This window comes from Podarcis muralis, chromosome 13, assembly GCF_964188315.1.
Source record: "Podarcis muralis chromosome 13, rPodMur119.hap1.1, whole genome shotgun sequence".
Lineage (NCBI taxonomy): Eukaryota > Metazoa > Chordata > Lepidosauria > Squamata > Lacertidae > Podarcis > Podarcis muralis.
The window spans coordinates 42,314,907-42,340,038 of record NC_135667.1 but is presented as its reverse complement, the minus strand read 5'-3'; the positions used below and the strand labels follow the sequence as shown (position 1 = coordinate 42,340,038).

The 25,132-nt window shown below is 45.3% G+C and overlaps 1 protein-coding gene across 3 annotated transcripts in view; it reads right to left on the bottom strand.

Moving 5' to 3' along the window:
- Positions 1–25,132, bottom strand: part of SCN4A (sodium voltage-gated channel alpha subunit 4) — a 97,523-nt gene that overhangs the window by 59,057 nt on the left and 13,334 nt on the right. For 2 of the 3 annotated variants that reach the window (XM_028702755.2, XM_028702752.2), the window contains exons 2-8: positions 12,233–12,560; positions 10,768–10,886; positions 9,579–9,668; positions 8,245–8,373; positions 5,767–5,858; positions 3,964–4,263; positions 670–733 (exon numbers count right to left, since the gene is read on the bottom strand). In XM_028702755.2, the coding sequence (XP_028558588.2) occupies positions 670–733; positions 3,964–4,263; positions 5,767–5,858; positions 8,245–8,373; positions 9,579–9,668; positions 10,768–10,886; positions 12,233–12,502 (1,064 nt within the window). In that variant the 5' untranslated portion in view covers positions 12,503–12,560. Of the gene's footprint in view, positions 1–669; positions 734–3,963; positions 4,264–5,766; positions 5,859–8,244; positions 8,374–9,578; positions 9,669–10,767; positions 10,887–12,232; positions 12,561–24,337; positions 24,423–25,132 lie in introns of all 3 variants that reach the window. The other variant, XM_028702753.2, reaches the window with a different exon arrangement.

Here is a 25,132-nt window from a genome sequence, read left to right as displayed (position 1 = left end):
TCCGCCAGATCGTGTTTTTGGCTCATCCAGAGTTAACTGCAACTTTGAACTGTGTTGATTTATCGACCGGCTTGCTCTGTGACAGCTAGCCGATGTGGTACCCTCTAGATGTTGCAGGATTCTAAATCAGTCCCAAACAGCGTGTCCAATTGTCTCAAGGAGATCAAAAACATATTGAGGGCACCATGTTTGAGGGACTCCACCCCCACCTCACCATTCTTTAAATCAGCACAGTTTTCACATTGATTTAAAATGGTCGAGTCACTAGAAGACAGATCTCCTCCCCACTTCCACTCTAAAGAGCAGGGGTCAGCAAGCTTTTTCAGCCGTGGGCCAGTCCACTGTCTCTCAGACCTTGTGGTGGGCTGAACTATATTTTTTTGGGGGGGGAGGGGAATGAACGAATTCCTATGCCCCACAAATAACCCAGAGATGCATTTTAAATAAAAGCACACATTCTACTCATGTAAAAACACTAGGCAGGCCCGACAAATAACCCAGAGATGCATATTAAATAAAAGGACAAATTCTACTCATGTAAAAACACGCTGATTCCTGGGCCGTCCATGGGCTGGATTGAGAAGGCAATTGGGCCGCATCCAGCCCCTGGGCCTTAGGTTGTCTACCCCTGTCAAAGAGGGATCCGCGGTCGGGACAGATCTCACTCACCCTGCGTCAGAGCTGTTCCCACAGAGCAGGGCATCAAGCGCACCCTCGAGGAAATAAAAATTTTCTTCACGAGAAAGAAAAAGGCAGGTGTGAGAATAAACTTCGGAATGTAACACAATTGGAGGTTTAAAGCAACGAGTAGAAGAGTCAAACTAAATATGACACAGGAAAGCCGCAATCAGGATCTCAACCAGAGAAGCTTAAAGTTAAAAGCCATCTCTAACTTTATGGCAATGAATGTCACAAGTCAGCGGTGTGTTAGGTGAAACATCTCCTTTTGTATGTCATGCACCGAAGTTTCATTGGAAGACCCTGTGAGTCCTGGATGAATGAATCTCTTTATTACGGTCACAGACCAGAAATATGGGCATATGCAGTGATAGAGAACATGTAAATATACACAGGTTGAAATTAAAATCTATAAGCTAGAGCACGGTAAATAAAACAGATACAAAACCATTAAAATATGTTAAGACCTACAGAGAGGTTCCCCTCCATCAGCTTTGATAACACTAAGACCTGTGAGTTTAACCTGTGAGTTTTAGTGCTATGAATTTTTTTTTGGGGGGGGGGGGATTTCTCAGTCAAATCCTGGAACGACTTCCCTTGAACTAGCAGAAATAGAATCTGCAGTTTTCTAGCTGAGTCTTAACTGAGGGTTGATGCCATTATATGCATGTAATGTATTTTAAAAGATACTGTTAACGTGGTTTTTTTTTAAAGTGTTATCAAGTGATGAGACACGCATTCATGTGTGACCCACTCCTGAGAACTAGGCTTTGCACACAGACGGTTCCGAGTTCAAGTTCTGGCGTCTGCGGTTAACAGGCTCTCAGGTAACAGGTAAAGGAAAGATTTATTCCTGCCTGAGAGAAGATCAGACAACACAGAGTTACATGGATAAATGGCCGGACTTGGTATAAGGGCTCACCCAGAATTTCTTTCTGTACTACGTATCTAAGCCACAGGCCCTGGCTTCAAAGCTTTATGTCCAAGCGGGCTTTTTAAAAATCCTGGTGGTTTCCTCAAGAACATTTTACCTTTGAATTGGAGCAAACAGCAATTGAGTTTTCTGTGGATTGCGGTTTCCTTCAATTAAGCAGTAAAATGTATATTTTCCTGGGGAAATCACTAGGACTGAAAAACAACAACAACAAACGCTCTGATACATAGCTTTAAAGTACTGACCTTTGCCTGGAAAGTGTGAAAGCATGTCTGGATGAGCCCCAATATAACTTATTTTATTATTATTATTATTTTATTAATTTTGCATACCACCCTATGCCCATAGATATCGGGGCAGTTCACAACATAAAATCACAATATAAAAAACACAAGATATGTAATAGATTCTAGCATGCAGGGGGGGGGGAGACACCTAAATTATATAATTTAGGATCCGAATAATTGGTATTAGTAATTGTATTATAATTTGGCATAGTTATAATGAGGCTATTTTTGGACTGTAATTGAAAACTAAAAAAATTATTATCAGCAAAATATGTAATAAAAATAAAAAGACAAACCTCGAATCCCCCCTTCGTGTGCAAGGAACTATTAAGGAAAGGCCTTTGTGATACAAGCTTGTAAGAGGCAACAAAAGGCTTTGACTGTGGAGTCTTACCATCAATATAGTTATGTACAATACAATACAAATACCTTCACTGGCATTACAAGTTAAGACATTTCAAATCACTGGGGTAAGTTTAAAAGGGACAGGAGTGAGGCTGTCGAGGGTCACAAGGCACTCAGTTGTTCTGCTTCACCCTGTCTATTCCCCTAGAGCAGGGGTCAGCAAGATTTACCTCCCCTGGGCCGCTTCACTCCCGCCGAGATCGCTCCCTGGGCCAGATCGTGTCTGTGTAGACGTGATTTTTGGCGTCTGTGCCTGTGCAGATGTGATTTCTGGTGCCGCGAAAGCGAGTCTCCGCTCCGTGCTGTGCTGGTTTAGCACAGCGCACAGGGACTCACTGAGCAGGCAGCTCGGTTCGGGGGTGGCTCGGGGGCCGTTTAAACGACCCCCACGGGCCGCTTGTGGCCCCTGGGCCACAGGTTGCTGACCCCTGCCCTAGAGGGATGATTCATTAAGAACCTCATTTGGCTTTCTCTCGGAGCCGTGGGTCGCAGGTCCAACACCTTGCTCAGCATCTGTTTGCGGAGTCTGCTGTGCAAGGTAAAGGTAAAGGGACCCCTGATCATTAGGTCCAGTCGTGGCCGACTCTGGGGTTGCGGCGCTCATCTCGCTTTATTGGCCGACGGAGCCGGTGTACAGCTTCCGGGTCATGTGTCCAGCATGACTAAGCCGCTTCTGGCAAACCAGAGCAGTGCCGTTTACCTTCCCACCGGAGCGATACCTATTTATCTACTAGCATTTAGTAGATAAATACTTTCGAACTGCTAGGTTGGCAGGAGAAGGGACCGAGCAACGGGACCTCACCCCGTTGAACCACCGACCTTCTGATCGGCAAGTCCTAGGCTCTGTGGTTTAACCCACAGCACCACCCGTGTCCCTCTGCTGTGCAAAGGGCAGTCCAAAAGAATATGGACCAGTGAATCTGGTACTCCCTGACTGCAGGCACACTGGAGGGCTTGATAAGGAATTTGCAAGTATCTACCTGTGGTCACTGCGGAGGGGAAAGCATTTAGTCCTGCGAGCATAAAACCACTAGCACTTAATTGCACATTTAGCTCACATACAAATGTATTTATGTATATTTGCAATTACTGTATTTTTCGCTCCATAAGACGCACCTTTTCCTTCCTAAAAAGTAAGGGGAAATGTCTATGCATCTTATGGAGCGAATGTATGGTGGTCGCTGGCTCCCTTTCCGGCCCCGCCCCCTCGCCCAGGCCTCCATTGTTGAATGTTCTGCAGACGGAGGCTGTTTGTTTCCCCAGGGACATGTGACTGGCTGATTAGATTATCTGTCTGGAAACTGTAGAAACGGCTCCCTTTCCTTTCCTAAAGAAGCTGCAGAACTATGAGTTGAACCCCATAAGAACAGGATTTTTTTCTCTTTGCAAAGTAAGCACAACAACTTTGAGCTGATCCTTAAAAGGGGGGGCATTTCCCCTTTGCAAAACAAGCTGCACAACTTTGAGCTGATCCCCAAAAAAACAGGGCTTCCCCCCTTTCCTCCTTTAAAAACTAGGGGCATCTTATGGCCAGGTGTGTCTTATGATGCGAAAAATACAGTACGTGCTAGCGGTTCGGGTTTGAGATGCCCATCTGGCACGGCTCCGGGCCAAGTCAAAAGCGATAGCATCAGCAGTCCTTGAAAAAGCAGCCCTTACCTTCGTTGTGGATGTACTCATCCCAGTCAAAGGTCTCGTTGCTATACAGGGTGCCGTTGTCGTACAGGGTGCCGTTGTCGTACAGGGTGCCGTTGTCGTACAGAGTGGTGTTGCCAATGAAACCGCCATCCAGTGTGTCGTTGGTGAACGGCGGCCACCGCACACACTTTTGCCGCAAGTTCCCCATGAAAAGCTGCAGGCCGATGAGGGCGAAGACGGCCAAGCAGAACACTGTGAGGATCATGACATCGGAGAGCTTCTTCACAGACTGGATCAACGCACCCACAATAGTTTTCAGCCCTGGGGGGAGAGAAACAGCATTACTTACAGGCAACAAACTGAGCTTAAAAGGTAAAGGGACCCCTGACCATTAGGTCCAGTCGTGGCCGACTCTGGGGTTGCGGCGCTCATCTCGCTTTATTGGCCGAGGGAACCGGCGTACAGTTGGCAGGAGCTGGGACACAGCAACGGGAGCTCACCCCGTCGCGGGGATTCAAACTGCCGACCTTCTGATTGGCAAGCCCAAGAGGCTCAGTGGTTTAGACCACGGCGCCACCTGCGTCTCAAAGTATAGAAGCAACTGTAAGTGTTACCTTTGACAATAGTTAGCTACCGGTAAATGCCATGTGCATTCCTTTGGCTGGGAAGCAGCCTTAAAAACCTGTACTTTAAGTTTTGAGCTGGTTTCCCTGAAATATAATTTAAAGCCAATTGGTTTGCAGAGATGGGGAAAGTAGCCGCTTTTACCCGTATTTTTGCACTGTGAAGAGCAACCAATGCACTGTAGGAGGGTTTCGCCTTATAGTGTACAATGGCATCTTCAAAAACTAGGATCTTAACATTTCCACCCTTGCTGCAGTTACCTCTTTCCCTGAAGAAGATCAAGGGTGTCCTTTGGTAATGTTTTCTACAGATGATGTTAAAAAAAATTTGGGGGGTAACAGGCAACACTTGGGCATAAAGCAAACCAAGAGCTTCCAGACCCATACAAGTTGGGGGCCCGAATGAAGTGCGTCCAACGAATGCTCCCCGCTGGAAGCCAGTTCATCTCTGATGCATATGAAAAATGAAATCTGCCTGGAGGTGTGATAGGAATTTTATGTTGTTGTTGTTGTGGTCTTAGATATATGTTAAATGTTCATAAGTGTACCAACCAAGCACATACATAGATCAGCACAGGAAGACCAACCTGGAACCATTTTGATTCCTAAACTGAGTAAATGTTTTCTCTGCAAGGTCAAAGTGGGAAACCTCCCCATTGTCTCTTTCCTCACAAATCCTGTCTTAAGGACACATTTAAGATATGAATAGGGTATGAGCCTGTGACATGGCCCAGGAACTAAGTATTTATCACTACAAAAGACTGGCCAGGCTCCCCAGGCAATCCAATCAAGTAACCTGCCAGACAGGAAATAAACAAGGACAGGAGAAAAACAACATTCAAATTTCTGTTTTAGACTGCCTTTTCTGTGATGTATGTATGATGTTTCTAGGAGTGGTCTTGATCTACAGGGTGGCAATTTCAAAATTCTTTATAAGGCCTTGCACGCCATTTTTCTGGGTCCCTCCTGTCTCCTGTGGGTGAGGGGAGCACCCTGTTGCAACAGATCAATAAAGATCAAGCTTACTAGCTGCTTTGCTTCTCAATATTCTCTGGTTGGCCTCTGTTATTCTCTCCTACCCATAGGGAACCTATCTAAGGACTCTAGATGGGCTCTTGGATACCCCATAAGGGAAAAGGGCATTTTTTTGTTTACAACAAAGGTCTTCACCTCCATCAATGCCACCCTCCCCATTACCCACCTGGAATGACTGTGATGGTTTTAAGTGCCCGGAGAACCCGGAATGTCCGTAGAGCAGAGATGTTGCCCAAGTCTACGAACTCTGTGACGTAGCTAGAAAAGAGAGGGCAAGCGAGCTGTTCATTGAAAGGCAACATAGTAAAAGTAGAAACAAGGGTTATCGACAGGCAAAGAGAGGGAAACAACGCCTCCGGAAATGGAACTATGTAGGAGACACAGCTCTGAAGTCAGTTGTGATGGCAGCAAATCTCCGAGTTAAAACCAGGATCTGCAAACAGCATTTGACCCATCAAGGGCACCAGAGCTCAGCTGAGGGAGACAGTGCCTGAGGAGATAAGACTGTGGGATCAGAGTCAGCAGGCGAGTGAGGGCAAGCTGGGCACCTTTGCTGTTAAAAATGGACCCTTTGCCCCTTTCATTGGGACAGAGCCTGGGCTTAATTAGACAAAACTGCTGTTACAATGTCCAGTTTGGACTTGTGTCAGGATGCTGAAAAGGCAAAACGTTTGATCAGCCATTTACTTTGACAGAAAGTGTATGGATGCTTTAAAATCCTACGCAATTCTTCCTCAGGAGAGGAATGCTAAATATCGCTTTGCAATCTTGCTTCTCACATGGTGGAACATTCAGGGTAACATTTACAGAGTTAAGTTTCCTTTGGTGTGGAAAACACTGGTATCTCTGTAAGAATCTTTTTATTTACAACTGTACAGGTTGACCAAGCATAATAAGGAAATGGCAGGAACACACACAAGCTGTTCACAATAACAGCAATAAAGCCTCCTTATATTTCAGAGGCTCACAAGTTGTTAGGGGGTGTTGAGTCCACCAGCACCATGTGTCTCAAATCTCCTTGGCAATATTTAGTAAAGGAAACATTTGCTATTATGCCATTACACTTTCTGTGACTCCAGCACTGCAATCAGGAGCCAATAAACTAGAGCAGGGTGTTATCAGAATTCTGAGGTCTCAAAAATAAAATAAATGTTGATTACTGAACAAGGTAAACACACATACATAAGTATATAAACCACATGCCTGAAATAGTACAGGAGAGCAATCCTGAAGCCATCTTGACTTCTAATGACACCAAATATTTCCTCTGCAGATGAAAATATCTTGGACAAACCTTTCCCAGTAGTTCTTTTTCACTAACAAATGCTACAAATCCTGTTTTAAGAGCATATTTTGTGTATGAATAGGGAATGCCTGTGGCCTGTATTCAAGAACTAAGGTATTTACCATATCAAAAGGTAAAGGTAAAGGACCCCTGGATGGTTAAGTCCAGTCAAAGGTGACTATGAGGTTGCGGCACTCATCTCGCTTTCAGGCTGAGGGAGCCGGCGTTTGTCCACAGACAGCTTTCCGGGTCATTCCGGCATGGCTAAACTGCTTCTGGCACAACGGGACACCGTGACGGAAACCAGAGCGCACAGAAACGCTGATTACTTTTCTGCCACAGCGGTACCTATTTATCTCCTTGCACTGGTGTGCTTTCAAACTGCTAGGTTGGCAGAAGCTGGGACAGAGTAACGAGAGCTCACCCCGTCGCGGGGATTCGAACCGCCAACCTTCTGATCAGCAAGCCCAAGAGGCTCAGTGGTTTAAACCACAGCGCCACACATGTCCCTGCAAAAAGACGTACAACTCTACACAAACCATCTCCCCCCAACCTGGTAAAAGCTTCTAGTCCTGTGCAGAAAGCCGCTAGCAGCTCTTCCTCCCGCGACAATTGTGTTGCACCACCATCCTTGTGACACAGTGTGTTGCACAAGAAGGACTGTGTATGTACTGTGACTATCAGCTGACCTCCTCACCTTGTTTATTCCCTAAAGCATTGAGTTAAACAATACTGTGTTTTGTTTTTTTCTAAGTTTTAGAACAGGGCTAAACTTTTTAACCCCACTCTAAGTCCCACAAACATGAGAGACTTAGGGCTCGTCCCCACTTCCGCATGTCTCGCACCTAGAAAGCACGAGTCCACTTGCCATTGCCCAAGTGCTTTGCTCTGGAAAACTCCTTCCCTCGCGCTAAACTCCCACGTCATCGCGGGAATCGGCAAGCCCAAGAGGCTCAGTGGCTTAGACCACAGCGCCACTCGTGTCCCTTCAAAAGGATGGCCACACTGGCCAGGTAATGCAATCAGTGACCATTATAAAGCATTTTGTCAGGCAGGAGACAAACCACACTCTCAAATTTCTGTTGTAGACCGCCTCTTTCTGTGTGGCACTTGTATGATGCTTTTCAGGTGGTCTTTGGCTAAGGGGTTGGGCAGTTTCAAAAGTCATTAAAGTAGGGTTGCCATGCTTCGAAAAGCAAAAGTGCGGACACAAAAGTTGTTGACACTTCCAACACAGTCTCAGTGCTTGCCATCACCATATAGTACATGCATGAGGATTTCCACCCCACCCCCACACGCTGACACCCTCTGGTTTCCCCCAGCTGGTTTACCACATTGCTCCTGCTAAATGCAACATACGCCATAACGATGACACTGAAATCCAGCCAGTTCCATGGATCTCTCAGGAATGTAAAGTTGTCAATGCAGAATCCCCGGGCCAATATCTTGATCATAGACTCAAAGGTGTAGATGCCAGTAAAAGTGTATCTGTGAACAGGGGAGGGTTACGGAGGACAAGGGAAGCAGAATGAATAGCAAAAAATATATATGCAAGGTTTATTGCTGATATTTAATACATATATTAAATATCCTGCATCCTAAAAAGCCTCTCGATCCAATAGCATAAAAATAGGACATGTTGTAAACAATTTGCAGCAGAAGAATATAGGGATACCGTATGTTCCGGCGTACAAGACAACTTTTTATCCCTGGGGAAATCACCCAAAAAGTCGGGGGTCGTCTTATACGCTGGGTATACACGTTGGGAAGTAGGAGAGGGAGCCGGTGAGCAGAGGCACCCCTTCTGCCATTGCTCCTCCTCCCTCCCCACAGAAGGCAGCGCGGAAAGTCCTTCCGAGCGTGGCGCTCGCCCGCCCGCCCGCCCGCCAAACGCCTCGCCTCGGGCTGCTGCTGCTGCAACGGCAGAGGCAGTAGAGGGCTGCACACTCTGCCCCTGACGGCACTCAAACGCTATAACTCTAAAACTGAACAGCAAAAGTTGGGGTCGTTTTATACGCCCAGTCGCCTAATACGCCGGAATCTACGGTACCTTTTGCAAGCAAATCTTAAGTTAGAAGGTAGAATTTGCCGGAATCGTACTTCCCAAATTCATATTCACTCTAGAGCCAGAGATCTTTCTTACAACCTGGGACCCTTTTAAAACTCGATGTACTCAAGAAAATGAACCTAAGGACCTTTGACACTCAGGCTATAGGATCAATTGCTAAAGAGAAGGATTCAGGTTAATGAACCTATGCAGGGAGAGCTGAAAATAAAAGGTGGAAGAGATGGATGTATTCCCCCCCCCAAAAAAAAATGAAAGCACACTCACTGGCTATATTCACAGATACCACGAAGCCAAAATACCGTAATTTGCATGGCTTTGAGCAGTGAAACAACCCCACAACCTGCCTTTTAATCTTCTCCTCATGTCAGCCGGGTTACAATAATACTGCTTCTCAGGGAGTTTGTGTCACCCGCCTGTTATTTTTGAAGCATTATAGTTACTGCAAGTTTTCTGATCACACAAGGTTCCTTATCTGGCCACCCCAGCATCGCTTTTGGATTAAGAATGCCTGTAAGCTGCTCCTCTGGTTCCATTCCCCCCTCCCACAGCCCAGCCTATAGTGACCAGGCAGAAAACTGGTAAGAGAAAAGGGGGGGAAAGAGAAAGAAAGAAAAATAACACTTACTCCACATCCTTGGCCCACACTGGCGGGTCACTCATGGTCATGAAGACACAGTTGGCTAAGATGGTGATCATGATAAACATGCTGAATAATTTGAAATGAGGTCAAGGAAATGCATCAGGCCTCTTTTGAAATTCCCAAGACAAACCCGTTTGGTAAAGACAAGGGAACAACAGCCCTGTTGGGTTGTCTCCACCCCCATCGTTTAGCCCGGACACGGAGGTCCAGCTCCGAGGGCCTTCTGGCAGCTCCCTCACTGCGAGAAGTGAGGTTACAGGGAACCAGGCAAAGGGCCTTCTCGGTGGTGGTGCCTGCCCTGTGGAACGCCCTCCCATCAGATGTCAAGGAAATAAACAACTATCTGACTTTTAGAAGACATCTGAAAGCAGCCCTGTTTAGGATTAGGGTTAGGGATCGCTACGCAGTGAAAGCAGCAATCCCTCTTGCTGTTCTGGCTTCTGGGATAGCTGCGCAGCCTGCACTCGCTCCATAAGATGCACACACATTTCCCCTTACTTTTTAGGAGGGAAAAAGTGAGTCTTATAGAGCAAAAAATACAGTATTTTATAGTACAGTACATTGTTTATTGCTTTCATTTTATGGATCAATGGTCTCATAAGACAGTAAAATTCATGTTAAATTGCTGTTTTAGGGGTTGTTCTTAAAAGTCTGGAACGGATTATTCGGTTTTGCATTACTTTCTATGGGAAAGCGCGCCTTGGTTTTGGAATGCTTTGGTTTTGGAACGGACTTCCGGAACGGATTAAGTTTGAGAACCAAGGTACCACTGTAGACATTGTGCAGCTGGTGACAGTGAAGTGCGTGTTTCCACCAAAATTTCTGCAAATGGAAAGGAGAGGGCTTTTTTTCACAGCTGGAACTGAGCTCCAGCACCTCTCAGGTGGGCACTATTGCCCTTTGAAGAGAACAAGGGAGGTGTTCATGGTGAGTTGCGGCACCTCTTTCTCTAGAAAAATAGCACTGGGAAATTGTATGAGGAAAAGAGTGTTTCTCTTCCTCATATACTACAAGAAAGCAAGGGCACTGAATGACACTTTCGCGAAATACTCAGCTGGCCTCTGCCGCTGCCCCTGTCTGGTCCTACAAGAATGACTACGGCATCAGCAAAACCCCACAGCTTCCTCCCAAGTGAAACCATGCCATGCGCGTTCTCAGCGAGTGCAAAGGATATGAATGTATAAGCACTTGGATGGCACCTCTTCGGACAAGATTGAAAGGATCCAACATATAGAGAGCAGGGGTGGCACTGAACCGGAAAATGCACTTTCCTTTGTTGAGGAGGATGTACGTCTGAGGAAGGGAGAAACAGACATTGCTATAAACCTCAAGTCATGGCAAGTTCTCTTTCAAAACAACGACTTAGCCTGCAAACTTACGTTATGTTGGAACCAGAATGAGGACTCGTGGCTTCCCAAGCATAATGTGGTGTTTCGAAGTGTCTATGAGATTATTGCCAGCCAGAAACATAACAAAATGTGTTATGTGCCGTACTGTATCTCTGCAGCGAAATGTTATACAGTCATACCTCAGGTTACAGACACTTCAGGTTGCGTTTTTTCGGGTTACGAACCGCTGAAACCCGGAAGTACCAGAACGGGTTACTTCCGGGTTTCGGCGGTAGCACATGCGCAGAAGCACTAAATCGCGCTTTGCGCATAAGCGCCGAATTGCAACCCGCGCGTGCGCAGGCGCGCCGCGAACATGCATCCCGCACGGATCACATTTGCAACCCGAGCATCCACTGCAAAAGCATATTTATTTTAATAGTGATGTGAATTGTTTATTTGGTGTTTGCTTTACGAAACCTGGAGCGTACTTGCACATAGCATGCTTATAATCTTGCAGGTACAATAATGCATACAAGATGCAAGAATTGTTCATAATTTTAGCAGAAGTGGGGAGAGAACTTGACGTTTGTCAAGATTAAGGGTGAGACAGGAATTGGGGGGAAATCTGTGTGGGATAAGCACAACATAGATGCGTCTGACTCAGTGCCAGGTTCCTTAAGTTGAGCATCACTACCTGAGTAAACAGTGAATACTGGCCTGTTCTCAGACTGCCTTGCCTCTTTCTCAGCCCAATTGCCTGCTTACCTCCAGGCTTCCCAACCTTATAAATTATTATTATTATTATTATTATTATTATTATTATTAAAATATCTATACCACCCTTCATCCAAGGATTACATTCTGAATTCTAGCCATGTGTCACTTTCTGGTTTCATAGAATATTTCCTAAGCTGCCATCTTTGTTGTCCTCAACACTAGTAAACTGTTGCATAAGAGGATGGGTGAGCTAATATGGACATTTCAAGGGCAGTAATTAACCAATGAATAAATTAAAAAATCATGGCTTTATGATGTGCTCCTGTATACGAGCATTCAGCCTGAGCCATTTCCAAGTCACCTTCACACCTCAAGCAACCCAGGACAGCCTCAAAGGACTAGCGCACATTCATCTATCATCTATCTATCTATCTATCTATCTATCTATCTATCTATCTATCTATCATCTTTCTATCTATTTCTATTTCCTAAAATATAATACACTGCTTGATTGGGGGGAAAACAACAACCACCTCAAAGCAGTGCTTGAGTTATTCGCTTCCCAATTCCTACCCAACACTTCCGGCTTACTTTCTGATCTTTGTAGAATGGGTCCAAGTCTTCCAGAGGCACCCCTATCAGCTCTGGGGGAGGGTCCCCATAGATCATTGGGAGACTTCTCCCTTGCTCCAGGTCACTTCGGGGTTTGGCCTCCTTTTCTTCCTCGTGAAGCTCCTCATGCTTCGGCTTCAACTTCTCGGCTTCTCGCTCCGCGATCCGTTTCTCTATCTCCTGGAGGGACTCGCGGGTGAATGGGCGCAGGCACTCTGGACCAGGGATGTATGGTGGCGGGGCGGCCATCTTTGCATTCTGCTCCTGGGCCTATTCTGCCTGGTGCCACAAGGCAATGGTGGGGAGGCTGCAGAGACAAGAAGGAGGGGAAATTTTTCATTTTGCACCAGACTGTACTCCACTACAAACTCATTCATAGGGACGCGGGTGGCGCTGTGGTCTAAACCACTGAGCCTCTTGGGCTTGCTGATTGGAAGGTCGGCAGCATAGCTGTCAACTTTTCCCTTTTCTTGCGATTCCTATCCCTATTCAGAATAAGGGAATTTCCCTTTAAAAAGGGAAACGTTGACAGCTATGGTCAGCAGTTCGAATTCCCACGACAGGGTGAGCTCCCGTTGCTCTGTCCCAGCTCCTGCCAACCTAGTAGTTCGAAAGCGCGCCAGTGCAAGTAGATAAATAGGTACCACTGCGGCGGGAAGGTTAAAGGAGTTTCTGTGTGCTCTGTTTTCCGTCACACTGTCCCATTGCACCAGAAGTGGTTTAGTCATGCTGGCCACATGACCCAGAAAAACTGTCTGCGGACAAGCGTCGGCTCCCTCGGCCTGAAAGCGAGATGAGCGCCGCAACCCCATAGTCACCTTCCACTGGACTTAACCAACCAGGGGTCCTTTACTTTTACCTTACAAGCTCATTCATGCAATGACTGGATGCATTCAGACAACCACAGACCCTCCAAGTGTCCCTATTTTCCAGGGACAGCCCTGGATTTACAGAAGCCATCTTCTGTAAATTCCATAATCCTGGAATGTCCCACTTTTCCTTAGGACGTCCCTATTTTCATCGGATAAATGTTGAAGGATATGGAGTTATGCGTCCCCCAAGCCAAGGAGATAAGTACCGTATTTTTCACTCTATAAAATGCACCAGACCACAAGACGCACCTAGTTTTTGGAGGAGGAAAACAAGAAAAAAAATATTCTGAATCCCAGAAGCCAGAACAGCAAGAGGGATCTCTGCGCAGTGAAAGCAGCGATCCCTCTTGCTGTTCTGGCTTCTGGGATAGCTGCGCAGCCTGCATTCGCTCCATAAGACGCACACACATTTCCCCTTATTTGTTAGGAGGGAAAAAGTGATTCTTATAGAGCAAAAAATACGGTAACTCTACAAACTTTAGAAAGTACCTGAAGGCAGTTCAGGTATAGGGCAGTTTTGTTAATGTTTTATTGTGTTTTTATATGTGTTGGAATTTGGCCAGAGTGGCTGGGGAAACCCAGTCAGATGGGCGGCGTGTAAATAATAAAATGATGATGGTGATGATGATACAGGACTCCCCTATTTTCATTGGGGAAATGTTGGTGGGGCAGGCATGCTGCTATGGCGGCGGCAGCTCCCAGTGGGATCCTGCCTCTAATACACAGCCTCCGGGTAGCCTCCTGTGCTTGGCAGTTTCTCCAGCTGCTGTGGACCATCAGAGAAAGCGTCAGGTTTCAGCAACAAGATGACTCAGGCCATTCCTCCCAAGGAAGAAGAGGAAGAGGCAGGAGGAGGAAGACGCATGTAAGATGGAAACAGGGCTGCGGCTCACTGTCATCAGGGTTGCTCCGGGGCAGCTGGGAAACGGCATTTTAAGCTCCCACAATGCTCCAGGGCACTGAGGCGATTAAAATGGAAGCACTCAGGTCCAGCTGCCCCTGTGGAGTGCCTTGGGCACTCAGCCTGCTGGGGCACTGGAGCCTGGCAGTTGTCCTACGATGCCAGGTGCAGATTCCAGGCCGGCCGCTTTGCCACTTGTCAGCCACGCTGGACCCCTATGTAGGCCTCTGCCCCCATTCTAGCTGTCAGCCCTTCCTCATTTATTTATTTCCAAAAAAATTATTCATTTTATAAGACAAATAAAAAACACAAACAGAAAAGACGAACAATACGAACAAATTCTTGTCATATCCTTATTTTTCTAAACACTGTTAAGTGGGCTTCCCCAAGTCCCACCTATCCGATTTTCATTTTACTTCACCTTTAGCAGTTCACATATATCATAATTTCTAACCATCTCTTTTTTTAAATCGCACTTAAAATATCTTCACATTTTATCGCTTACAAATTATACTATTTTAAAATACCCTATCTTCTACTTCTAACCCTACAGCCTATATACACCTCCAAAGCTATTCTAAGGTTTAAATATTAACATATATTTTTTTCAAATATTCCTTATGCCCTTCCTCATTTGCAAGCCATTTCACACACTGCAGATGATGAGCTATGTTTTCTGAGCCGTGGGTTATTAGCAGATCGTTATGTTGTTGTTTTTCTAATTATTGCTGGTTTTTAAAACCAAAGCCACCATCTTGGCTTCATTGCAGAGAAAATAAATGCAGCAATGCGTCAGAGGAGATCTGTAGTTTAATGCCGGGGAGGGGAAGGCAGTAATTTTGGGCATGAGAATTAGGGTGTTGCCTGAGTATCCTTCGTATCATCTGTGAAGTATTTTGGAGAGTACAGAAACGTACTGAGCTCAGACACTGCCATGACCACAGCAAGCATCCAGCTCTGGCCCTCAAATGCCCCATAATAGACTCACACCCATCCCAGGATCAAGAACCGTCAACCACATACGCTGAGAAAATAAAATCAAGGGATTTTAAAGTTACTGGACTATGCAAAGATGGCGGAGCGGATAGCAAAAATAAGAGATCAATGAGACAGAAATGTGGCTGGAGATTATTTTTGGACTATTTAAGAAAAATATATATAGTCAAATGAAAATGCAAGCAGGATTTGAATTATAGGCAAGGGAAGGAGAATAAATAAATGATTGTAATATAAGATATATTAGAAAATGAATCGTAGTTATGGCAGTAAAGAAAGGATTACAACAGGCACATCGCGGCCGTAAGAATGGGAAGTCAAAATGCAATAAATTACAGTGGTACCTCGGGTTAAGTACTTAATTCGTTCCGAAGATCCATTCTTAACCTGAAACTGTTCTTAACCTGAAGCACCACTTTAGCTAATGGGGCCTCCTGCTGCTGCTGCCACGCCGCAGGAGCACGATTTCTGTTCTCATCCTGAAGCAAAGTTCTTAACCTGAAGCACTATTTCTGGGTTAGCGGAGTGTGTAAACTGAAGCGTATGTAACCTGAAGCGTATGTAACCCGAGGTACCACTGTATATTGAAAGTGAATTGAACAATTTTAAATTTTGTGTGGGGAAACTAATACAAAATTATTAGAAATTATTAGAAAAGATAAAATAAAATCATGGGAGTATTTTATTGCGGCAATAGGATTTTGATCATATCCACGTTCAGGCATTTGAGAAAATAGAATGAATATTTGATCTGGGCCAGCTGGAAAGACTCTGCAAATTCATTATTATGATTGTAACTATTTACTACTGCTGCTGCTATTACTACTTTCCTGTGGCATGTGGCTGGCATCACTCGGGGCCAAACCAGATGTTACTTTAATGACACGATTGCCCATTTAAAATCCGGGGTCACTGGGACTGCAATACATGGCGTGGAGAGGTTTAACTCTTCCCTCTCCGGCCACAATCCCAACAACATACCTTCAAGCAGCAATTATCACTAGGGGGAAAAGCTCCCAGGTCTCCACCCTCCCCATATCATTGCCATACAGGGGATAATTTTATATATTGATATTAAATGTATTTCTATGCCATGCCATAACCAAAGCTCTGGGCAGCATACATGAAAATGCTTAATATACAGATAAATGCTGTTGATAGTTGATGAAGATGATGAAGGTGATGGTTAGTTGATGTCTCTGGGTGGGACAAGCTAAGACCTATCCATGAAGGAGGACTTTATATTTGTCTCCTTTCCTCGTTTTTTAGATTCATTTGTTACTCTACTGTAATGCATTATGAAAAGTCTTAATAAAATCTTAAAAGAAAGATTAAATACAGTGCAAAATGCTATAACAACAATACAAAACTATTACAGATCCGAGCACTTGTTCTTTTTCGCCCTGGTGCTTTCCCTGCAAAAAAAAAAAAAACGTTCTTTACTGCTGAATTGGAACAAACACCAATCCATGGAAAACACGAATTGGTATTTGCTTTGATTCAATGGTAAAGATCCGAGTTTTCCGGGGGAAAGAGGTGGGGCTCTCAGAACACGGACCAGGAAAACGCATACCTGTGCCTAGAAAGAATGGGGCAAAAAACGAGTGCGGATAAGCCCTTAAGGGAGCTTTCAAACTGTTGCAATTTTCAGGCGGGATTCAATCCTATACCAGCAAACTCTGGTTAAACAATAAAAGCTGATCTGGAGCTCTTGAGCAACAAGCCCACTTCCCCAAAGGCTAGCATTTTTTTGCAACAAGGAAAGTGAAGGGGAAACACAGTGGGAAGTAGGAGATAACACTGGTATTAGATTACACTATGCAAAATATGGTCAGAAGCTCAACATCAAAAAACGAAGATCGTGGCCACTGGTCCCATCACCTCCTGGCAAATAGAAAGGGAAGAAATGGAGGCATTGAGAGATTTTACTTTCTTGGGCTCCATGATCACTGCAGATGGTGACAGCAGTCACGAAATTAAAAGACGCCTGCTTCTTGGGAGAAAAGCAATGACAAACCTAGACAGCATTTTAAAAAGCAGAGACATCACCTTGCCAACAAAGGTCCATATAGTTAAAACTATGGTTTTCCCAGTAGTGATGTATGGAAGTGAGAGCTGGACCATTAAGAAGGCTGATCGCCGAAGAATTGATGCTTTTGAATTATGGTGCTGGAGGAGACTCTTGAGAGTCCAATGGACTGCAAGAAGATCAAACCTATCCATTCTTAAGGAAATCAGCCCTGAGTGCTCACTGGAAGGACAGATCGTGAAGCTGAGGCTCCAATACTTTGGCCACCTCATGAGAAGAGAAGACTCCCTGGAAAAGACCCTGATGTTGGGAAAGATGGAGGGCACAAGGAGAAGGGGACAACAGAGGACGAGATGGTTGGACAGTGTTCTCGAAGCTACCAGCATGAGTTTGACCAAACTGCGGGAGGCAGTGGAAGACAGGAGTGCCTGGCGTGCTCTGGTCCATGGGGTCACAAAGAGTTGGACACAACTAAACGACTAAACAACAACAAATGCTGGTTGGTTCTTATGGCTGTACATGGTTTTATGACAATTTTTGTAACTGATGAGCATTTTATCTTTATGGAACCAGCTTTGTGAGGACAGTTGTTCTGCGGGGTGGGGGGGCAAGGGAAAGCCCTCCTAATTACTATTAATAAAATAATACTCAGCCTGTCTGGCTTTTCCTGGGTGGATGTGAAATGGAGAAAGAGAAAGATAGGAGGGGGAACGATGTCGACAGTGCAGACTGCACCATGGGAGGGCTGTCAATGAGGAAGACCGGAGGGTGGGGGCACAGAAATCAAGATGTGAAGGATTTCTGAAGGGGCAGGTGGCATTTGAGTTTAGGAAGCAAGAAAGTACAGGGCAGTTCAGGACATTAACAAAGCACACTCTCTAGGGATTAAGGCTGCAATCCTAACTTTCCTTTCCCAAGGGCAAGCCCCACTAAATTCAATAGGGCTTCCTTTTGAGTAGACCTAGTTAGCATTCTGCTGGAAGTCTCACTGGACTGATTTCTGAGTAAAGACACTTCAGATCACAGTGGGAGGCTTCATGTCAATAATGTGACCTGACTTTTGCCTTTATTGTGAGGACAGGCGATGCAAGACTAGAATGGAGGAGATAGCACTAAATCACGAATTATGCAGGGCAACTGTTATCATTCCATCCCAGCTGACTGTGAAATAGCAATGTATTGGCAGCGCTGAAGAGTTCTAGTGTAGCCTGGAAGAAAACTGGAGAATCTGGACAATGCTACTGCCATTTTGTTGCATTTCAGTGTTTCCTGTGTTCCCCATGGCCTTTTTTTTGAAAGGCAGGTTTTCCCCAGCTGAAATACAATTATAGCATGTCTGGTGTATATAGTCAACGTGCTGTTGAAGGTTTTCTAGGCTACTGTCCTTCTAATTAAAAGCTTCCTTCTTGTTGCTTCTTCCATTTGGTGTTCAATGGAGTATGGCAGTAGTAATGGATTTCCCCTTAGCCCTCCCTATGGGCGATAGGAACTGACCAATTAGGACATAATTCATCAGCAATGATGCACTACACAGAAAGAAAGCAAAAGGGCAGAACCTGTGAGAAGGAAGCTACTAATTAATATTGATAGGGACCTTTAAATAATACTTACTTCTGGACAAACTTTCTAATCTTAGCTTTGACGACAACACTGTTGAACAACTAAGTGCTATGTGAAATCACCATTTTAATTCCACTTCCAGCTAATTGTGGGAAGGGAAAGCCTCAGCAGTGCTAAAGGGCTCTAAGCAAACTTAGATCAAAGAGTGCTGGAACATGCCTAACTAGTCTAACTACTGACAACATGCCATTTTTCTCATGATTGTGTTACTACAACTGGGCCACACAGCTAGGAAAAAGCGGCAAGATTGCTAGGGCAGAGGGTATCGCTTCGAGCTGGGCTTGAACTTCAGGCACCACACATTTTAAACATTGGGTTAAAACATGGGTAGGCAAACTAAGGCCCGGAGGCCAGATCCATCCCAATCACCTTCTAAATCTGGCCCATGGACTGTTCAGGAATCAGAATATTTTTACATGAGTAGAATGTGTGCTTTTATTTAAAATGCACCTCTGGGTTATTTGTGGGGCATAGGAATTCGTTCCATGCCCCCCCAAAAAAAATATAGTCCGGCCCCCCACAAGGTCTGAGGGACAGTGGACCGGCCCCCCTGCTGAAAAAATTTGCTGACCCCTGGGTTAAAAGGTAGCTTGAAAATACAGACCTCTCTCACACCTAAAATTGTCCCTGTAACCCAATGCCACTTGGCCGAGTCCATTTCCTTCTGCGGTTTTGATGGCATACTTTGTTCCTTCAAACTTCCTGATCTGAAACTTGCACAAAGGACCTCCCTCCACTTTCCGGGATTATCTGACGCCCTGAAGGAAGCTGACTTAGCGGCTAGCTGGAGAGAATTTTATCCTGGGAGGTGAAACAAGAGCCCGTATTAAAAGGCCCATCCGGAACAGAGGTTTAAAAAGCAACAGCACAGTGCATAATCCTGCCAGTCTTGAGGCGTCCAAAATTGCAGAGTATATTGTACACAAATGTATACATAGCAGAAGGAAGTTAAAGCAACAGTCCTCCTAAGAATGCCTGAGAAGGAACGCCCAGCTAGTGAAATCCATGAGATTTATTTCCAAGTAAGTGTGCTTAAGACTGGAGTAGCGCACTTGATGAAAACAGATCTCTTACAGCTCTATCTTTCATCGCTCCATTTCCCATTACTGCCCAGCAAATATCAGCGCAACAATGACCACACCTCAACTCTTCATCTGGAAGAATCATGCAAAATACTGTATTACAAACTTTCTGGAGCTTTCTGGTGATTCGTAGACGGACACATTTGATGTTGGGAGTAGAAATACATGCCCTCCCACCCCCCCACCCCCATTTCATACACTTTGTTGTGATTGCAGTCAGTTTACACAACCACTAGTGAAATGCTTGCCAATTTGATGGGCATGTGTTATGGAGGGATGTGCGGATGCCTGATTATCGTCTTCCAAAGCTCCTCTACTCCAAACTTAAAAATGGTAAGCATAATGCTGGTGGTCAACAAAAGAGGTTCAAAGACTCTCTCAAGGCAAATCTAAAAAAATAAATAAAAAAAATAGTATTAACACTGACAAAGGTGTCATGGGTTTGGAAGATGCTTGAACTCAGGATGAAAGGGAGAAATGTGCTAAGAGGAAGGCACGCTTGGCAAACCCTCACCATGATCAACTCTTGCCCAGGAACCTATGTCCTCACTGTGGAAGGACGTGTGGATCCAGAATTGGCCTCCACAGTCACTTACAGACTCAATTTTAAAACCGTGTTTATGGAAGGCAATCTTACTTGGCTACGAGTGATTGCCAAAGAAGAAGACCTGTCGGTTGTGATCATCCTTCTAGGGCAGGGTGGGGCTGCATCCCCTTGTGGTGACCCTCTGGGGACCACGTGGCCATGGTCCATGGTGGGTGGGGCCGAAACCAAAGTGTGTGTGGGGGGGTCATCCTCTCTCTCTCACACACACATACACAGCACACACAAGTACAACATCCCCTTCCCTTTATACATTGTAGGGACTTTCATACACAAACACTTGGAGTTCCTCCACATTTTCGCTTGTCCATGCCTAGAAAGCACAGGAATACAGTGGTACCTTGGTACTCGAACAGCTTGGCTCCCAAACAAATCGGATCCAGAACGCCACAAACCCGGAAGTTAGTGCTCTGGTTTGCAAACGTTTTTCAGAAGCTGAATGTCTGATGTGGCTTCCGCTTGCGCGCAGGAAGTTCCTGCAGCCAATCGGAAGCTGCGCCTTGGTTTTTGAACGGTTTCGGTAGTCGAAGGGACTCCCGGAACAGATTAAGTTCGAGAACCAAGGAACCACTGTAAGCATTTTTTTTTGCTGGTCCCACGCTTTCTCGGAACGCATCTGATCAGTTTTGCCTTTCCTCTCCACTCCCCCCCCCCCCCCACAAAAAAACACACTCTTTAGCACTAAATCAGAACAAACGGCAATCTGCAGAAAACCCGATTGCCATTTGTTCTGATCCTGTGTGGATAAGTCCTACATGATCACATACAGTTACAGATGGGTAGCCGTGTTGGTCTGCCATAGTCAAAACAAAAAAAATTCCTTCCAGTAGCACCTTAAAGACCAACTAAGTTAGTTCTTGGTATGAGCTTTCGTGTGCATGCATCTGAAGAAGTGTGCATGCACACGAAAGCTCATACCAAGAACTAACTTAGTTGGTCTTTAAGGTGCTACTGGAAGGAATTTTTTTTATGATCACATACAGTCAGTGGAGAACGAATCACCAACCATTTAGCTGCCTAGCGATTACTAGGCTTAGGGAAGGAGGTAGGAAGGTGCCCCCTCTGGAAATGGTTGCACGGCCCTAAATCCACCTTTGCATAGGGATAAGGCAGTTCTCTATAGTTTGACAGCAGTTTGATATGCAGACATTAGCATATGTTAATATATATTAAAATTAGCAGGGACGTGGGTGGCGCTATGGTCTAAACCACTAACCCTCTTGGGCTTGCTAATTAGAAGGTCGGCGGTTCGAATCCCTGCCGCGGGGTGAGCTCCCGTTGCTGTGTCCCAGCTCCTGCCTAGGTAGCAGTTCGAAAGCGTGCCAGTGCAAGTAGATAAATAGGTACCACTGCAGCGGGAAGGTAAACGGAGTTTCCATGCGCTCTGGCACTTGTCACGGTCCCACAGGGGGAGGAATAGCTTTTCCAAAGCCTTGACACTGTAATAGAAATGTTTTGAACCAGCCTTCCCCCAACCTGGTGCCCTGGAGAGTTTTTGACCACAGTTCAATTAATCCTAGGATGTTGGGACGCATGGGAATTGCATTCCAAAACAACTAGAGGTAGCCAGACTGCAGGAGGCTGTTTTTAAACATGCAGGGCTAGAACGAGCGTGGCCAATTACACATTGCCCCCCCCCCCCTTTCAACATGGTAATATATATGTTTGACTTTAGTAATGACTTTAATTTCACCGGAAATACAACAAATCTCACAATAGTGAGGAAAACTATGGCCTAATAATAATAATAATAATAATAATAATAATAATAATAATAAATTTATTTATACCCCGCCCATCTGGCTGACCTTCCCCATTCCCCACTCTGGACGGCTTCCAACAAAAGATTAAAAGTACATTAAAACATCAGTCATAAAAAACTTCCCTAAACAGGGCTGCCTTCAGATGTCTTCTAAACATCAGATAGTTGTTTGTTTATTTGACATCTGATGGGAGGGCGTTCCACAGGATGGGCGCCACCAGTGAGAAGGCCCTCTGCCTGGTTCCCTGTAACTTTGCTTCTCCAGTGAGGGAACCGCCAGAAGGCCCTCGGAGATGGACCTCAGTGTCCGGGCTGAATGATGGGAGTGTATACCTTCAGGTATACAGGTATAGATAACCTAAGACAGGCCTCCTCAACCTTGGCCCTCCAGATGTTTTGAGACTACAATTCCCATCATCCCTGACCACTGGTCCTGCTAGCTAGGGTTCATGGGAGTTGTAGGCCAAAATCACCTGGAGGGCCGAGGTTGAGGAAGCCTGACTTAAGATACTGCTTATGCTGAGGGTGAGAGCCGGGATGAAGTGGCTGTGAGGGGAGAGGCTCCATCAGGCAAGGCCTCCTTCCACCTGCCTTGCCTCACCCTCTAGTCTCTGCTTCTCAATTTGTATTGCATCATTTTATGTACTGTGGCTTGCCGTTGTTTTATTGATTATAGTTTAGAAATTATTTATTGTAACTGTTGAGTGGATTTCTGTTTAACTTTTAAACGTTATTATTATTTAATACTTTTCTAATGATTGTTGAATGTTACTTTTTTGATACAGGTTGCCTATTTTAAAGTTTTATTATCACATTTTTGTAGTGCATTAGATTGTTATAGGTTGTACATTTTTTGTTTTTCAGCTTGTTTCTTCAGTATTGTAAGATAGAAAGGCAGTATACAAATTAAAAGTGATGATGATGATGAAGTGGTAGGTTAAGGTAAAGGGACCCCTGACCATTATGTCCAGTCATGACAGACTCTGGGGTTGCGGCGCTCATCTCGCTTTATTGGCGTTTGTTTGCAGACAGTTTTTCCGGGTCACGTGGCCAGCATGACTAAGCTGCTTCTGGCGAACCAGAGCAGCGCACGGAAACGCCGTTTACCTTCCCGCCGGAGCGGTACCTAATTATCTACTTGCACTTTGTGCTTTCGAACTGCTAGGTTGGCAGGAGCAGGGACCGAGCAACGGGGGCTCACCCCGTCGCGGGGATTCGAACCGCCAACCTTCTGATCGGCAAGTCCTAGGCTCTGTGGTTTAACCCACAGTGCCACCCGCGTCCCTTTATGAAGTGGTAGAGACGTCAGCAAAGTCTGGACATACTGGCAGAGCTAATCTGCCATGCTCACCGGTGTCCCTGCACCGCACTGACCATCCCGCTGCCGCCCACTCCCAGCTCTGGGTAAGCAGCAATGACCCCACCGTCAGAAAGCCGGCACTGCAGTCGCACCCCGTGGGGTAGGCCACGTCTAGACCCATGCACAGGGGTGGCCCATCCTGTTTCGTCGCCTGAGGCAAAACGGAAAGGCGCTGCCACCACCCCATCAAAGCCTCGTTTACCAAGGTTACGCAGCTGCCGAGATATTGCAACAGTTACGCAAGATCAGGCCCCAAGCTGCCGCAGCTGCCGCCAGATGACCCCCATGGCGGCCAGGGTGGGACACTCCATCCGACTCCACCGCCCGAGGCAGCTACTTCACTCCGCCTAATGGGCAGGCCGGCCCTATGTACTGGCTCAATCTTCTGCCCTTGTGCTGGTGCACAACTTCAAGGCCGCCGATCTCTCTCTTTTATCCGAAATCCAGACTGGGGCCAAACAGCCCTTGAAACAGAGCACACCTTCTAAAAGAGAAATTCTCCTCTGGAATTCAGGACAGCTGGCCACCCTGCCTTCTTACCAGGAACTAAAAAGCGTAAAAGGAGAGCTAAAATATATATACGGAGCTGCCTTGAACTGTATCAGACCACTGATCCCATCTAGCTCATTCCTGCCGCCTCCAACTCCTCTGCCATTTTAAAATTTTATGTCCCCCTTTTTTAATGCTGCTCTGCCATCTGCTGTTTTAGATTTTGTTGCTGTCAGTTTTGTCCTGTGCGTTTTATTGCTTTTGTTGCATTGTTAATTGGATTTGTATTTTCCTTGTAAACGCACTCTGAGGAAGTGGCTTTGAGCGGCAGGGTCTGAACTACTACCCAATAAATAAGCTAATGCTTACGTCTTTTCAAATTTGTGAACGGCCAAGATTGAAGCAAAAGGGTTCTTCACACAGGCAGGTCATCCCTCTCAACGCTTTGCCATTTCTGAATCAACGGTCAGGGAAACAAAAGGAGCATTACTAGAAATAGGGATGGGCGACTCTGTCAATTTTGGTTCTTCTCAGTTTCTCATTTCCTCCCCAGTTCTCCACATCAGCTTGCAATTTTTTAAAATAATTCCTCGTGAAAACTCTCACCAGCACTTTAGTGAGAATTTCTCTTAAAATGCACATTTTTTTGCATTTAATTTTGTGTAAAGCATACATTTTTCAAAGCAATTTTGTCTAATATAATGCATTCTTGCACACTAAAAGGTTTTTATGGGCACTTTAACAAATGCATCTTTGTACGTGTTACTTAGCTGGAGAACAACAAAAATTGAATAAATGCCGATTTCAAAAGCTGGCTGTGTTTCTCTCAATATTTATTTCATTCATTTAAAAAAACGGTATATTTGTCCTTTTTAGAAAACCAAACAAACCCCAAAACCTTGTGAACTCAAGGCATCTAAGAATATTAAAATGTAAGAAGTATACCAAAGATATATAAAAACAACAACAATCAAAATGAAACAGGATTCGACATACTGGCGGTTGCCCCAAGCCCCCCCCCCCCAAAAAAAACTAAGTACATCATCGGAAAACATGGAATTCATCAATACAAGGTGCAGAAATGGCCAGAGGCGGCTTTTTAAAGACCTTAACAGCACATTATGTCACCAACATGATTAAAAAACATTGTCACTGGTTTTTTTA